Source organism: Sinohyriopsis cumingii, chromosome 6 (assembly GCF_028554795.1).
Source record: "Sinohyriopsis cumingii isolate HCF-2022 chromosome 6, ASM2855479v2, whole genome shotgun sequence".
Taxonomy (NCBI): domain Eukaryota; kingdom Metazoa; phylum Mollusca; class Bivalvia; order Unionida; family Unionidae; genus Sinohyriopsis; species Sinohyriopsis cumingii.
In genome coordinates, this window is record NC_142966.1 from 124,264,452 (window position 1) to 124,283,273 (window position 18,822).

Below are 18,822 nucleotides of genomic sequence, written 5' to 3' on the forward strand. Positions count from 1 at the left end.
TCGTAATCAGGCTTGTCATCAGACTTTGCTATCCTTAGTCAGGCTTGTCATTAGAATGTCTGTCTTGGTCAGACTTGTCATCAGACTTTGTCATTCTTAATCAGACTTTTCATGAGACTTTATCATTCAGTCAGACTTGTCATCAGGCTTTGCTATCCTTAGTCAGACTTGTCATCAGACTGCATGTCTTGGTCAGACTTGTCATTAGACTATGCATGTACAATGTATACCTTCTGAAAAGGACTCAGTATTGATGGAACTGGGGAAAAGAAGGGAAAAGAACAGAAAAAAAGGGTCTGAACTTGAAGTAGGTCTGATTTATGCTGATGAGACCCTACATTGGCAATATCACCAAATAAATGGGAAGGAACACATTTTGTATTATTATTGTTTATTTCAAGTTTTACTTACATGTACCATATTTACCAGTGTTTTACCTATACACAGTCATGAAGAGCATAGATCCAAATATGTAATCATATAATGTGTCAGCAGGTCAGGGTCACTTAAAGTTGTAATTAGAGTGAAAAGTGTCATGTCTCATATGCCGGTAATTTATCAGGTATATGATCTTGGCTTTGGGGCTTGTTTTGACTTATGGGCTTGTGTTTGTTTTTGGGCTTGTGTTTTTTTTGTTGTTGTGTGTGGCTCTTTTGGTTTGTGTTAGCTATTGAGCTTTTGTTGTTTCAACAGCAAGTACATTATAACCGTTCTCAAGTAAAATTGGACATCTCAGCAAACCCAATAAATTAATCCTACCCCACCATGTTGACACTGATGGATGATTTATGGAGCTGATATGATCTATAATTCATACAGTTGTGGAATTGTTTGCATTTCTTGAGCCACCATTGCTTGAAAGGGCCTTGTGACAATACTTTCAGAATATTTTCAGATCAAATCCTATGTTTGACAACTTGTAAATCCATGTAGAATAACATAACCCTTTGCCCTGTAGCCATTTTGAATTTGATGACTACATATAGCTGTTAAAAATGTTGGTCAGTGCCAAAATTGTAAGATGGCATGTCCTGGAGAGATAGTGCAGCAAAATTGCCCATTCTAATGGATAGGTGACATCAGAAACACAAATTTTAAATCAGTATCAACACAGGTTTGTGGTGTTGGGGCTGATTTATCGGACCTGTTGTTAGAGCAGACATGATCATGCCCACTCATTAATGTAACACTTAATATAAAATCAAGTGTTTTATGTTAACAATTACTCCCATCCAAATCAATGTTCATTTTTGTTAGTGTGTACTGAAAATGTATTATAATGTTAAAGGTTGACAAATATTGAAGTTACCATGGTTTCAATTTATATGTGATATATAATGGCAGACAGCTAGGTTAAAGATATTATACCTGAATGTCTGACAAGCTTCCAGTGTGCCTGTAAATCATGATACCTCAAACCTTTACCAGCTATTGCATTGATTGGAGTTGGATGTACAGTGATATGTTGATTAATCTATCTGAGAGGTTGGTAACCTACGGCATGCATACCTCAAGTTGACACGTCAAGAGGTTTTGTGTGGCATGCGAAGGGCAGCTAAAAATCTTGATTTTAACAGTGGTACTTTCTTACTGGTGGCATGCCCTCATTCGTTTTGCAATTATTCTGGAAACTAGAGGAATGCTATGTAAAATAGGTTGCCGACCCCCTGATCAATCTAATTAGCCAGCTGAAAAATCGAAGATCTCGGACATAGAGTGTTGATGTTGTTTTTTCCAGAAGTTATATGTTATTCAGTATTTGGTTTTTAAAGATTTTAGAAATCAGATCACTTTCATTTTTTTTTCCTCAGGCCCAAGCTCATGGCTTTGATGGTCCAGTCCTTGGTCCTAAGCCAGCCCATGAAAGCAAGAGGAATTTTTCTGAAGAAACATTGGCAGCTGGCAGGACAGTTATTGGTTTACAAATGGGGTCCCATACAGGGGCTAATCAAAAAGGCATGAATATTGGAAAAACAAGGTCAATTATGGACTGATGCACGCACTACGATTATTAGGAGTTATTCAAATTTTTCATATATATATATAAAAACATTGTAATAATGTTACTTAGCATTTCAACATTTGCTGTACTCACCTCATGTTTGTTGTGGAATTTTAAGTCATATGCATTTTGTATTGGTCTTCATCAGCTACAAGTAGTTGAATCATAACTTCAGTGATAAAGAAAGGAAAAAAATCTCCATAACTGGTAATGAAAAAAGAAATATAAAAATAAGTTTAAAATTTTATATTTTTTAAAACAATTCTTGGGAGAAATTATTGAAAACAGATCTTATACAATACACTTTGTTAGAATTATCTTTTGTATGAAATATTAAATATAAAAAGTGATTCTTTTGTAGGAATTTAACTTAAGAACTATTATTAATTTATAGAGTAAGCCAAAGTTTTACATAATGAGTTATTTAGAATAAAACTTCTGTAGCTTGTTTCAAATGACACTGTGTGATACCTGTGGATGCATTTTAAAAATGTATTAATGTAAAAAATCATAAAATTAGATAAGGAAAGTTATTCTTACTCAAGCATTCTTTCTTCCATTCTTACCAACTCATTCTCTAATGGTCAATGTGCCCAGGATGTTAAAACTGTTACAGTAATATCCTGTTGTTGCTCTTTACAGGGGTGCACAGACTCCAATGTTCCACATATTTCTGGTAATTTACTCTTTTAGCAGTTTGTTTTAAATATTTTCTTTGTTTTCATAAAAAGTTCTGCTTCTGAGGAATCTTTTAATGATTATTTGATGGAAAATGTGTAATTGTCATTAATGATGCAGATATGACATTAGCACATGAGTATTGAATGGGGTCTTCAGGTCATATGATGTTTTTGCCAATTTTCTTGGGTGCAGACAGCTTTTGAGACCCTTGAACTATTGAGGGTGAATCATATTGTACCAGTTAGTGAAGGAAAAAAAGTATGAAATAATGAAAACCCATGTAAAAGAAACTTCTTTATCCAATTTGTAAGCTGTTTGCATTAATACATTTTTATGTGCAATACCAGGTACCATGTCATTCAAAGTGAATTTTACTAAGTGTTTACCGTATTTTATGTTATTTTTTGTGCCCTTTAATTTTTTGTACACAATAAAAGAATATAATAAAAAAAATTAATTAAATGTATCATATTTTTTCGTACACAAAACTTCTTATTTATTGGTCAGATCCTTTTATTTTTTGTACAAAAAATTTGTTTGCAAAAGTGATTGAAAATATTGCCATTTTAGTTTTACAACAAAGAATAACAGATCAAAATGATTTGTTTTTGTTGCATTTTTATTTATCTATTATTTTTTAGTTCATATTTGGATGTTAAAACTGAAGACAGGTTCCCATTTCAAGTGGCTTCAAAAATATCCCAAAGTGCGATTCAGGTACATCCATTGACAAGTGTTATTGTTTTGCCAAGCAAGTCTTGAATAGTGGTTAACTTTGTGTTAGTTCTTAACTGAGGCATCGAATAGAGAAAACAGGAGATTAACAAAATATAATAATCATCATTTATAATCGAGCATAAAGGTCATTGATCATTTCTTTCTTTTTTTAAAGTATTTCACTAAATGTTTTTATCTTTTTATTGGCATCAAGAACATATTTGAATACTTATCAAAAAAACCTGTAATTTGGTTGAAAGTAACATCAGACAGAAGTGTTATGTTATTTTCTTTTTACGTCAGTGCTGTTAGGTTGCCAGGCATCGTGTGTCACATAAACCTTGTTCAGGTCTGAACCCTTTATTTTTTGTGCAGTCAGTATTCCAAAGTATTAATATTTATTTTATGTACAGTTTTTCATAATCTGAAAAGAATAATTAATTTTTCATCAAAAAATACATGAAATACGGTAATTTGTGGAAGAAGAGTGTCTCATTGTTGAATAATCCCATTGCTACTGATAAAAAAAAACATTCTGCTTGACAGATCTTCCATTATTTTATGTTTTCATTTGGTGAGTGTTACTGTGATTTGATCATTGTTCAATGCTTTTTTATGTTATTGAAAGTAATCCGGTTAGATGCAGTTAGAATGTTATTACTTTGTTAGAATGTTCGGTTAGATTTCACAATTTGCCAGTATACACTACAGAACCATGTTGACTTTTAATTTCACCATGAAGAAATATTAGTCATTCTCGTTGGTAAAATTGCAACATCTTGAGAATGCAACTACATTCCAGTGATTGTATTTTCATTACTATATATACTTATAAGTTGAGTCTAACTACAAACAACATAGATCCGTGTCTGTCAGCAAATACTGTGCTGGCAGATCTAGGTCTGTGCAGTTTATTAGCAGTAGTCAATAGAACAAATGACACAGACCATTATTGTTATTGCATTATATGGTGACAGATCAGGGTCTGTGTTGTTTGTAGTTGGATTAAGCAAGTACGTATGGTGCATAAGGTTTACAAGTGATCTTTTCTTAATTAATTAATTAATTAATTAATTCAGTTTAGTTTTCTTACATAGGAAGTGTTTTGAAATCCATATTGATTTAATTTATATATCACAAGAAGCATATTTCTGTCAATCAGCATTCATGGTCACCTATAAATTTAACCTGCTTTTGTGAAGTCAAGGTATGATATTGTACTACCCCTGACATTGGTGCTGGCATCCACACAGATAAGAGCATATAAATCTGCACACACTTACTGAATTTTTTTCATTCAGTCCCCTGATAGAGCTAACTATGTATATAAGTTGTACGTTTTCGGTAAAGTTTTTGCATTTAGCTCTGATTTTTTTGCCCAGATTATATATGCTGTTATAACTGGAATCTTGAAACTTGATGAGAATGCATCTTAATGAGCACTACATCCTCAACACAAAAGTAGGTTATTGTGACATATATTTCATACTTCACTGACTTTTGGTGTTTGAAGTTTATTTCTCAAGCTAGCTTTGTTCATGCTAGAATCATCAAACTTGATGAGTGTACACATGTTTATTAGTACCACACCCTTACTACAAAGGAAGGTCACTGTGATCAAAATTTCACAATTTATTGGCTTAGGTTTTTGCAATTAGCTTGCAACCAAATAGTTTTTTTGCACTATTTATAAATATAGTTACATCTACATTCATAGTATTTAGCAAGGGGATGCATTTTGATATGTACTACATCCTCATCACAAAAGTGGGCTGTTGTGACCTAAATTTTGTGCCTCACTGACTTTTGTTCAATTGTATACATGCAGGAATTGTCAAATGGATGATAATATGCATCTTTGCTATTCTCATAACCAAGCAATAAAAGAGGTTCATTGTGAGCTATATTTTCACATGGTATTGGCTTTATTAAAGTATTTGCATTTAGTTCATGACAAAATGAGTTCTTGGCATGTGACATGTATACTGTTCAACTTAGAACCATGAAACTTGGTGAGTGAATGCATCTCAATCAATTCTATATCCCTTTTGCTAAAAGAGTTCTCAATGACCTGTATTTCTTGCTGAAATTCTATATTCCTTTTGCTAAAAGAGTTCTCAATGACCTGTATTTCTTGCTGCAATTCTATATCCCTTTTGCGAAAAGAGTTCTCAATGACCTGTGTTTCTTGCTGCAATTTTATGTCATTTTGAGAAAAGAGTTCTCTATGGCCTGTATTTCTTGCTGAAATTCTATATTCCTTTTGCTAAAAGAGTCCTCTATGACCTGTATTTCTTGCTGAAATTCTATATTCCTTTTGCTAAAAGAGTTCTCAATGACCTGTATTTCTTGCTGAAATTCTATATTCCTTTTGCTAAAAGAGTTCTCTATGACCTGTATTTCTTGCTGCAGCAATCCTTGTCACTAATAAAATCAATGATCACTGTGACCTACAATATATTTTTTACTAACATGGGTTAAGTATTCATATTTATGATCACAACTAGATCTTTATACATCCCTAGGCTACTCACAAGGCCCTTTCTGACCAATGCAGTTGGAAATAAATATGTTTATTCAGTGGTAAAGATCCACATAAATGACTATACTATAGTTTATGATATGTTACAATCAGCAGGTTAATTGTACATATGAATGAGGGTGGGAATTATTAGACTGCATGATATTCAAGGTATTTATTGATGTATGAACTATGTACTGTTGGCTGTCACTCCAAGGTTACTCAAAGCTTGTGACTTTCATCCATTAAATCAGGCTTCTAGGAGTGGACAATGATAAAGATAATAGCTAGTCAAGAACAATATATATATGTGTGTGGGTGTGGGTGTGTGTGTGTGTGGGTGTGTGTGTGTATTATATAAGCCAAATTAATCTTTGATTTTTATCAACTCATTGTAGTACCTCTTCATTGAGATCGTATAAAAGAATGTTTTTTTTATGCTCTGATTATCATAGATCCAAAGATCATTATGGGATGTTTCTTTGGTCAGCTGCCTCTCCATCCATTAGTACAAGTTTGTTATCTCTACTCCTCCTAACCTACTTTGAGGATTGTCACACACACAATCATCCCATCATCTAGTTGGTTCTAAATGAAAATTGTTCTGCTATGATGTCAAATATGGCTGCCACAACAGCTTTGTGAAAAATCTAGTTATCTCTACTCCTCCTGAAGGGATGATCATAACAACATGTAGTTTTCATTGAAAATGTCTAGTTAGTCCTAATTGAAATTGCTGCCAATGTTCTTATTGGATCAACATGTCAGCTATATTGAAAATGTTGTTATTGATAATTCATCTTATAATATTGACATCAGGTTTTCACCAGAAGACTTCTTATGATGCCTGATTAGTCCTTGTTATTGTAGGTAGATAAATAGGTGACTAGATAAATAGGTGGATGATTTCACAATATATCTTCAAAATACTGCTTATTCAGTGCTAAAAGTTAACATTTTAAATTTTAAAATGATTAATTAAACAAATTACCCTAAAAATTCATTAGTTGGAAAATGGGCCAAGATCACTTTGGTACGAATTTATATTCTGCACAGTAATGTTTACAGTGACCACTGGAATTTTTTGTACATGTCAGGTTGAGCTAAGTAAGCATTGATCACATTCTGGTTTTGTCTTATACTGGCAGGGTCTGTTCTAAAACTGAACATTTTGAAGGTGTACAGATTTTTTCTGGTTTACCTTCTTCCTTTTGTAATTATACATTGATATGAAAACTCACCAATGTTCTTTGTGTACAGTATGTCAGATGTGTATGAAATCAGTTGGTATAAAGTAACTACACAAGTCTCCATGAATATCAGTAGAAAAAGGTTTAAAATTTTCTGCAGTTTAGTCTTAATGCATGCATATATATATATATATATATATATATATATATATATATATATATATATATAATGTTAGGTATTATGTGTATCAGCTGTAAAAGATTGTAATCCCCAGTGTGCCAGGTGGTCCATCATTGTCACCTAAAATTAAATTATTCAATATTATTTCTTATACAAGATTTACAATTTGGTTAGGTGTCAGTAAATATAAAATGATCAAGGCAACAGCTGTTACATTTTTACAGGTTTAAATAAGATTTAGTCTTTATTTTATTTGTTGTTAAATAAATTCTTGCAGTGTCAAGCTGCTTCGAGAAAAGCATTCCTTGTATTCATTGTTAAACCAAACACTGAGGATTTTTTATGTGTTTTCCATTACATATAAAGGTGATGAAAATGTTTGAATGATATTTTATGCCTTGGACTCATTGCACTTAGTGTGAAATTTATTATTCAACTAGTTTCAGAAACTCCATTTATTATGAACATGCATGCTGTTTTTTAGTCAAGTAATTTCTTTTATTCAGTGACAGTGCCAAGTGACATTGCTAATTGTTATTTTAAAGTGTGACTTATGAGATTTTATGACATGATTTGTTGTAAAAGGTGTAAATATGTGAAAAATTTGTTTCTAACCTATTGATTTTAATGCTGCACCAGTCTTTGTGAAAAAGGAATTTCTCATTTGAATGGACAGTAATTTTACACATATATCAGTTGTTTTTTTTTTCCAAGGTTGCTTCTTTTGTGCTAAGTGGCTGAAAATAGTTAATACAAAGCATCACTAATGTTTAGCTCAGTAGGTCATTGACCAGAAGAGCTTATGGGATTGTCCATTTGTCCACCCACTCATTAGTACAAATGTGTTATTGCTACTCCTCCTAAATTACTTGGAGGATTGCCTTGAAACTTCACACATGTTCATTCCATGGTTTAGTTCTCAAATGAAAATCGCATGAAAATCAAGTTAGTACTGCTCTTCTAGATTGGATGGTTATATCAACATGGGCCTTTCACCAAAAGACTTCTTATGATGTCTATTTGGTCCCAAATGAAAATGGTGCCAATTTGACATCCAAAATGGCTGCCATGTCAGCCATCTCTAAAATCTCCTTATCTCTACTCCATGAATGGATGGTCATGTCAGCTTGTGGTTTTCACTTCTTTTAGTGTGATATTTAATTGGTCCTAAATAAAAATGGTGCCCGTCAAATGTCCAATATGACTGCCATGGCAGCCATCCTGAAAATCTTTTTCTCACTATCCCACTTGAATGGATGGTCATATTGATATGGAGTTTTCACTAAAAGACATGATGCATAGCTGGTCGTAAATACAAATGATGCCAATCTGACAGCCAATATGATCACCATGGCAATATGACTATCTTCAAAGTCTTGTACCACAGCGTTACTTGAACAGAAGGTCATATTAGCATGGCCTTTTCACCAGAATACTTCTTATGATATCCAGTTGGACTTAAATGAAAATCGTGCTGATCTGATTTCTGATACGGCTGCCAAAGCAGCCATCTTGAAAATCTTGTTGTTCTTGCTGAATGACGAGTCCTATCTTTAAAATATTGTTATCTCTACTCCTCTCTGAAAGATGACTAAATCAGCATGGAATTTTCACCAGTAGACTTCATGTGCTACCTAGTTGGACCTAAATGAAAATAGTGCCAGTCATACATCCAATATGGCTGCCAGTATGACTGTCATTATGACCTAAGGTTTTCACCCAAAGACATATATCGATGTCTACTTTATTCTAAGTGAAAATGGTGCCACGCTGTCATCCAGTATGTGCACCAAAGCAGCTAATTTGAAAATCTTATCACTGATGAATATCATGGATGGCTTCAACACTTCATAGTTAAAAGGAAGACCTGGTCTTATCTTGAATTCCTGGAAATTCTTTTCACCCAGTAGAGCATCATTCACTTCAATTGACTTTTGTTAAATTCTAGTTTCATCAGTGGAATTACAAGACCTCAATAGTTCTGGTCATCAGTACCTCCAAGGCAGCATAAGATTTATAATAGTTAAGTGTAAATTTTGTTTGTTGATCTGAGTTATGGTTTGATCTGAGTTGTGGTTTGATCTTATTAGACACAGAACATTTTCTGAGTCATCAAATATAATATACAAATAAAATGAAAATAAACTGTCATTTTTCAACTGTAAGAATTAGCTCTTGTTTGGAGAAAAATACATATTTTGAGAGGCATGAAGAAGTTTAGTAGTCAGGATCTTGCTGAGCTTAAAATCACATTTAGAAATTGTGATTGACATTAGATTTGAATTCTGACATCATTGTATTTTCAAGAGAGTCATCCTCTCATGTTTAGCATTCCACACATTTTATGGATTCTTTTTTTAACATTCCTTACTGTCTTGCCAGTTTTAGCGAAAACACAGGAATCATTCATTCTGACATTGGTGTTGTCAGCATTAGTTAATGTTTCAATTTTTTCTGTAAGATCACAAGTCTTTAAGCCTTTAACAGATTGCTCTCATACTTTCACCATATAATCAGCAAGCTATGTTTTTTCTTTCTGGGTGGGGTTTTTTTTTTTTTCTCCACATGCCCCCACCATCCCAATATCCCTTCAGACAAGACCAGAGCTATTTTGAAGATTTTAATCAAGTTTTTGGTAAAAAAAAGAAAACAAAATTTGGTTTAAGTTTTTCTGCATAGTCATGACTCTCAGACTTTGATTGTAAAATTAGGAAGTCTTTCCTTTCGTTTATGTTTAGGCAAGTGATCAAGGGGTTAGAGTGTGGGACTCACAACTGAAAGGGTATTGGTTCAAATCCTACCATCAGACCAGCCTGGGTCAGCTACCATGGTGTGTCCTTGGGCAAGGCATTGTACTTCACTGGCCTCAGCAGGATACATGTGTTGCTGTGCTGTCAAACACCAAACCAAACCAGGCCAAACTCTCAGGCAAGGGCAATGTCATTTGAAAATCATTAGATTTTCAATTAAAGTTGGTCTATATTGTCAAAAGTCTCAAATTCTTGAAATGGATTGCTATCATATTTGGATTGTAGAATCAAGAAATTCTTTCCTTTAATGTCCATGAAATACTACCCTCCCTTGACCCTGATACAAAGCCATGGTCATTGGAAAATCTAGTTTTAATGTTCGGTTAAAGTTTTTCTTGATGGTCATAGGCCCCAAACTCTGGAAGATAGAGCTGTAGTCATAAGTCTCCAACCCTTAAATGAATATCCATCATATTTGGACTGTGGAATCAGACAGCTCTGTACTCTGGCCTTAAAGTTTGGTCAAGGTCATTTAAAAGAGGATACATCTGAATCAAGAAGAGGTACTGGAATGACATATAATTCCAAAAGATTTCTTGTTTATTCAGTTGTTAATATTGTTTTCATCACCAAAATGTTTTAGTTTTGATTCAGACTGTGCTATCATGGTGAAAATGACTTGCAGAGAAATTATGAATACATGTACCAGAAATGATTGAATTTATTTATGTTGATGTATGTGCTTTGCATTTAACACACATTTTCCATTATTTTAAATAATTTTTTTAATTATATGATATACTATTGAATGATATTGGCAATTATTCATATAATTGGTTCTTGATAGTAATGGCAACACACCTATTTTATATTACATCATCAAGTTTATAGTAATTGCAACAACTTATGTCCTGTGTTTTGTATTCCATCATTAGTAATGGCAACACACCTATGTCCTATGTTTTCTATTACATCATTAAGTTTTGATTATGGATCACCGAAAGGCAAAATGTACTCTTCATACCTGAGTACACTCGAGACCAACTGCAAATAGCATAGACCCTGATCTGCCATCACATAGTATGCTGGCAGATCAGGATCTATGTTTGTTCTACTTGCAACAAACTGCATAGACCCAGTTCAGCCTATTCACTGGCAGATCAGGGTCTGTGTTGAACTTGCAATAAACTGCATAAACCCGTTCTGCCTATTCACTGGCAGTCAGTTTGTGCAGTGTGCAGTTGGACCCAACTTATAAATAAGCATATACAGCACATGTTTTCTAATGAATAGCATTTTTATGAATAAAAATTAAATGTTATGAAAGATATAAAATAACGGAATACTGGAATCCCATAATATAAAGTTTCTATGGAAAAAGGTTTTGAATAAATATGTCTTTAATAAATATTATGTGTTTGATAAATTTCATAGGAAAATTGTATAGTGCATATTTTGGATGTTGTTTTGATATATGCAGCTGCTGTGTATTTTCATGTACTGCTAAAACCACAGACCCAGATCTAAAATTTCTTTATGCATGGATTAGAGTAGGCTGTACGTTCATCATGCTGCTTGTGATTTCAAGCAAATGGCACAAGTCTTGACTTGCCAGCATATTACATGGCAGCTGATCTGGGTTTACTTTCTTGTCAGTTAAGTGATGGCAGACCAGAATCTACTCTTTTTGCATTTCAATGACAGCAGATCTTAGTCTTATATGTGATGGCAGATTTGGGTAAACCATCCGCAAACATGTTATATGATGGCAGATTTGGGTAAACCATCCGCAAACATGTTATATGATGGCAGATTTGGGTAAACTGTCTTGGCAGTTCATCCGCAAACATGTTATATGATGGCAGATTTGGGTAAACTGTCTTGGCAGTTCATCCTGGCTTGCAAACATGTTATATGATGGCAGATTTGGGTAAACTGTCTTGGCAGTTCATCCTGGCTTGCAAACGTTATGCGATGGCAGATTTGGGTAAACTGTCTTGGCAGTTCATCCTGGCTTGCAAACATGTTATGCGATGGCAGATTTGGGTAAACTGTTTTGGCAGTTAGGTGAGATACTGAGATCCATATTTCTCTGACATAATTCACCAGAACATCAGACGAGATTCAGATCCCCACCCACATAATCCACTAGAAGATTAGCTATGTCTCTTATGCTTAACCCTATGATATTGATGTCAAGCAAACAGTAGTGTATCATGACCTGCCAATTCATCATGCAGTGTGTTAGAAATGGGTTGGCACTGTTTCATGGTTAGGTGTATATTATTCTGGAACACATACAGTACAGTATACAATCCACTTTCTGGGAGGCTTTACAAGAGCATAAAGTACAGTATAGTACACAACCCACATCCTGGAAGACTTGACAAGAGCACACATAGTATAGTACACTACTTGCTCCATGCAAGGTTTAACAAGATCACGCACACCAAAGTACATTACCCTTTTTTTTCTGCCATTTTTTAAAAAGGCACACATGATACATTACATTACTCTTTCTTCTTGCAAGACATTACAGGAGCGCATGCAGCACTGAGTACACTCTCCACTCTTCCTTCAAAACTTTACAAGAAGACACACAGTACATAGTAAATGATCATGTACAGTACAATTTACTTCCATATTCCTCCAGGACTTTAAAAGAGCATGCACAGTATAATTTACTTCCATATTCCTCCAGGACTTTAAAAGTGCATGCACAATACAATATACTTCCATATTCCTCCAGGACTTTAAAAAAGCATGCATAGTACATTATGCTACCATTTTCCTCCAGGACTTTAAAAGAGGAGACACAGTATAGTATACCACCCACAAATCTTGAAAGGTTTTCATGATGTACTATTGAAATTAACATGACTTTGATTTACCAGAATAAGTTTGCACCAGAATCATGATGTGGTGTCAGACCTAACTTATTCAGGATGATTTGGAAGCCTGGACTTATCTGCAAACCTGATTGTACAGATCATGCTTAGTCTGGGTATTTTAGGAGATATTCCATTAGTCTGAATGATTTGATGCTTGGATGGTTGTCTTGCAGATAATCAGTGTATTACTTTATTTACAACATGTAGGAGAAAAATGTTATTTTGTTTTATTTGTAGGGTTGAAGACTGCTTCTTTAGATTTACGTTCTTTTCATGGAGTTAGCCAGCAAATTCTCATGTCGAGTCTTCTTGATGTCACAATCTGTACTGATGTCATTAAATTAATTAAATCAACAGTCTATTAAATTATTTGCTAGTTTTTGCTGAATATTCTAGATTTTCCCAGCAATGATGTAAATTAAACAAAATAAAAAAATCATGTAATAATTTCAGTGTTTTCTAAAGATTGTATCACATGAAAAAAGTGTACTTTCCCACATTTTGTAAAATATTGGTATTTAATACATGACTAATTTGAGAGATTTAGGTGAGGGCTGACATAACACCAGATGATTTGTAATAAATTACCAAATTGAATTATCATGATTTCACCAACTTTTATGTGACATCATGATTGTTGTTGCATCATGCAGCTTGAGTGACATTTTCACTGCTCTAAAACATTAAATATTAAGGTTTTGCAAAAAATCATGTAATAAAACATGTATAGACCTTTATTTTAGTGAATATGATGTTTTTAAGAGCCCATAAACCGTCATGATGACCTCTGTTTCACATAGATCATTACGAAATTAAATGGGTTCATAAAACTTTATATTCACTTCCACAAAAATCAATAATTGTATAATATTTTGTTCTGTTGTTTTTATTTGCTGACTGCTTCATTTTCAAATCAGATCTTCCAGTTGTAAGCATTTACTAATACTGAAGATGTCAGTTTTTTTAAATAAATACGAATTCATCCACTAATATAAAAATGGCATGCTGTTTTGTGCACCGAGTAAGTATTGTAGATTACTGAACCTAGTAGTCTGATGATATTCAGAAATTTTAGGTTTGATTAATTGTACAACTTATATTGAATGTATAAATGTAGAATTTGTATGTGTACAATATATATTGAATGTATAAATGTACAATTTATGTGTACAATATATATTGAATGTATAAATGTACAATTTATGTGTACAATATATATTGAATGTATACATGTACAATTTATGTGTACAATATATACTGAATGTATAAAGGTACAATTTGTATGTGTACAATATATATTGAATGTATAAATCTACAATTTATGTGTACAATATATATTGAATGTATAAATGTACAATTTGTATGTGTACAATATATATTGAATGTATAAATGTACAATTTATATGTGTACAATATATATTGAATGTATAATGTACAGTTTGTATGTGTCAAATCCTGCTTCTCATTTAAAACCACAACATTTACACTATGCTCTTTTTATATATAAATATATATAAAAATGTGTTCAACCAGGCTTTGATAATAAAATATATTTTAAATACACTTCAGCTACTGTGATTTTTAATTTTTACATGCATTAATTTCTGAGACAGTCTCTTTTGATCATCATTGAAGTAGGAGTATTATAAAACTACTTTTCTGCAGCTATTCAATTTATTTTTTTAATGTGAAACTCCCATGATCTCTGTGAAAAGTGAACAGCAAATATAGAAATGTACATTTCAGTATTAAAAAATTTGTGTCAGTTCATGCACTATTCTTCGTTCATAATCAGTGATACATCTCTTAATTATTTTGTTTTTAAAATATAATTCATGTAAATTATTGATAAAAACAGAAGCACACACTTTGGGGAAAGAATAGGGTTCAGTGGGTTTTATAATTTATGTAAGGACCAGGTTGAATGATTATGCCATTCAAACTACATAATTATATGTTTATATTGTTAATAAAAGTTATATTTATAATTTGTACTTTGGTAAAACAAAATATTTATTATGGAAAAGATAAATCTCAGACACTCACTGGATTCTGGTGGATATTAGAAGATTTACTTCCAATGGCTCTTTACAGAGATTAATTTTGAAATTTTATTAAATTTCACAAGTGTCTTTACTTTTATACATATGAAATAGGTTAAAGACATTAGAGACACTTTCTTAGCGCTGAAGAATGGTCTTGTTGCACCCAGGATAGGAAGAGTTATTGGTCTTGTTACAACCAGAAAGCAAGAGTTATTGGTTTTGTTAAAACCAGGATGGCAAGAGTTATTGGTCTTGTTACAACCAAAAAGCAAGAGTTATTGATCTTGTTAAAACCAGGATAGTGAGAGTGATGAACAATATACATTTCATATAGAGGACAGATTTTACTTTGAGAAGTGGGGATTAGTTAAGTACTCTGCTGTGAATTCACTATTTTTGCTGGCTAGCAATTTTCGTGGATTTTGGCATTACTAAAAATCAGGAATCCTACAATCAACAAAGTTTTTTGTTCGCTTCTTGTGTAATTATTATTATTGCATTATTATTTATCCTACATTCACCTCCAACATAAAGTATTTAAAGACACACACAAACACACGGGGGCATTAAAAAAGCTCAAAAATGGCAATGAGAGAGAGGGAGAGAGATGTGTAGTCTAAGCCTTAATCTAAGTAGCTATGAAATATCATTTGACAGTAAAAGTAATCAGATATTCCACACTGGATTAGAACTGATGTACAACAACAGCTGGTTTATGTTATACATTCACTAGGGTTTATGTTCCATGGGGAAAATGTTTTCAGGGCAGTCTTTACTCACCTTCCTAACTGTATTGATGTATTTTATTTAATAAATAGTACAGAACGCCTTCTGCAGTTATTCTTCAATAACAAATAACATTACATGGTGGCAGCGGTAAAAACACCGGATTGAAATTATCAGAGTTGAAAATGGCTTCATTTCAATTTACAAATCCGGACAAATTTTACTTCTCGAGACCTGAAACTTGAGAAAAGTGGTTTCAGTGCTTTCAACGCTTTCATCGAGCGTTTAGACTTCGTGAAAAGAGGAAGAAATTCAAGTAAACACCTTGATTTATTCCATGGGAAGTGAGACTGATGACATTTTGTCTTCGTTCAACCTGACAGAGGAAGATCAAAAGAAGTGGAAGCCGGTGACAGATTCGTTCGATGTTTCATTCTAATGAGGAATGTAATTTTTGAAAAAGCAAAATTTAATCAAAGAAAACAGGAAGAGGGAGAGACAGTTGACAGTTTTGTTACAGCTATCTATGTGTTAGTAGATAATTGTAATTTTGGGCCACTACAGAGATCGACTTGTATTTGGACTGTGTAAGGGTGCAAATTTTTGTCGATCTATAAAGAGCACAGTAATCTGGACAAGAGAACAATTAATTAGACTTATGGGGAAAGGTACATGTTAAATCCTATACTGCAACGATTGTTAATGTCTGTGTCGTGAGAGGAAGTGATTCTTACTTAAGCCTTCGTTTATTTAACGGTCAGACAGACTGGAATGAAAAAGTTAACTTCGATTTTTGTATCAGAAATGTCAGAGTTGAGATTGTCCATAACCATTTAGCTGGAAATCTAGGAGTAACGCTGACCGCTATTTTGGCGCCTTTTTATAAAAGGCGGTATATAGTATCAATACTAATTGGTCACGCTAAATAAGGAACGTGTTTCCCACACGAAATGTCTTGGTTTTAATATGCCCCATCGCAAAATTTAGTCAGTCTACGTTTTCCAGCAAGAAGAAAAAAATGTAGGATACCCCGAGACTGAATTTAGAAGAAAATCTCTCGTAAAACATTTACCTGAGGGACCGAATGTCTGGAAAGTCGACGGACACAATTCTGGCGGTAGAAGCGAGCAAAGATTGAAAGCACAATGTATTTGCATCAATCTTATGTAATTCGTTGATACCAATATAATTTACTTGAATGTATTTGCTTATATTTGCATAAATTTATTTGTTTAAATCCGAGGATCAATTTTCTTAATATGAGTATAAATGTGTTTGAGTTCATCTGTCTGAATTTATATAATGATCTTCTTTATATAAGTTTGACGAATTGTTTGAATTTGTCGTTTTGATTGTTATAGGAATTAAATATTCTAAGAATTTCATGCATTACTTTAGTTGATGTGAGCTACGAGAATCCGTGTGAATTCTCCGATCTTAGATGATTTCACGTATGATAAAGACTTGAGTGAGTATTGACTGAAGTTAACGTTGTTAAGCCATGAAGTGAGTTTTCATGTATGCTAAAGACTTAAATGTGTGTATTCGCTGAAATTAACGTAGTTAAGGCATGTAATTAATTTCATTCATTAATTTGTGTAATTGAGACGAGAACGGAGCTGTTATGTCTCGTGTGATGTTAATGTGAGTCAGTGATGAAAGAGCCGTTAGGAAGTACATTAATCTTACGAAACTAGGTTTGTTTATGGTCTGCCATGTTTGGCTTGACCAGATAGCCTTTGGCGTTTGTTTTAATTCCGATAGGACGATATCTGATATAACGAGACGGAAGTAATGATCTGTTTCCAAGAGGATATCAGAAGATTTAGGTTGCTTCACTGTTTATTTTGAAAGGGGAAATACAAATAGCTCCACTGACGTATCCACGTACCTACGTATCCAAGTATCTACGTATTCACCTACACACACAAAGCTTGTGGGCCGAAACAGGCGCGACAATAGAGTTTGGAGAAGAAAAAAGGGAAAGGACCAAGAAGAATAGCCACGGTGATTTCGGAGTGAACCGGAAAAAAGCAGGTTATGAAGTTGTACAGGGCAATGGCTTCGATTGTTCACTCTGTTCTATGATGAACCAATTCTATCATTTAAAACAGATCGGCTATTTATATAAGTATATTTGTGTTTGAAATTCGGTAAATTATTCATTTCAAAAGAGAAGTGTATCTTTCTAATGTAACGTATTATCACAGTTGTCTATGTAATTGATTAAATTGTTGTATTTCATGTACGGGTTCTTGTTATTCTGTTCTATATATCTGCTCAGATCTCTATTTATTCCATCTATAGGTTTCACACTTTATATTAATATTTACTCGATCGGGCCAACAACACCGAGGGCTATCACCCTCTAGATAACGATTTCCAAATAAAGCGGACACCTTGTAAGAAAGTACAATCCGCCAATCAACCCCACCAACACCTCCAGACCCACAGGCTGCGAGATTCAAAACTGTCAGAAAAATTGCAGCTATATGCAAATCTAACTCTAGAGTCTGCCATTAGTCAAGCTCGACAAAATGAGTCTCTGAAAAAGCAACTATCAACTATACGAGCAACTGGAGAACGAATGACTGAAATGGATGCAGTAAAATCGTCTTCACTCAAATATGGGAAGCAGAAACATAAAATCCCAAAAGTTAAACAGAATAATGTCAGCAGAAAAGGATGCATGAGATGTGGAAACAAAGTTAATCATTCTCGGGACCAGTGTCAAGCAAAAGAAGCAGAATGCCACACGTTTAAGAAAAGGAGACACTATGCAAAATGCTTTTTGTAAAAATCAGCAGTTCGCACAATAGAATCGAGAACGGAACCTGGATTTCTAGGCAAATGTGTGCAAAGTGGTAAAGTACTGCAAAATGGTTCTTTAACTCACACTTGGCACATATTTTCCCCACGGCTGTGCAAGCCTCTTTCTTTGCTTCATGTTTTTCCCTGCAGTAGACACACTCTCCTTGCAGCTGACTTTGCTTTGTTTTTGACTTTTCACTCTTCCTTTGGGCTAACTAAACTGAATGAATCAGCTAAACGTGAGAACCACATACTACCATCAGTTGAAGAATCCCTTGCAAAACTAGCAGGTGCAAAGTTTTTCACC

At 33.7% G+C, this 18,822-nt stretch overlaps 1 protein-coding gene across 3 annotated transcripts in view; it reads left to right on the forward strand.

The window, feature by feature from the left end:
- The window catches only part of LOC149797881 (muscle-specific protein 20-like), a 61,284-nt gene extending 46,788 nt beyond the window's left edge, over window positions 1-14,496 (forward strand). For all 3 annotated transcript variants that reach the window (XM_089962904.1, XM_089962905.1, XM_089962906.1), the window contains exon 6: window positions 1,812-14,496. In XM_089962904.1, coding sequence (XP_089819030.1) covers window positions 1,812-1,994 — 183 coding nt within the window. In that variant the 3' untranslated portion in view covers window positions 1,995-14,496. The remainder of the gene's footprint in view (window positions 1-1,811) is intronic.
- Window positions 14,497-18,822: the final 4,326 nt, after the last annotated feature.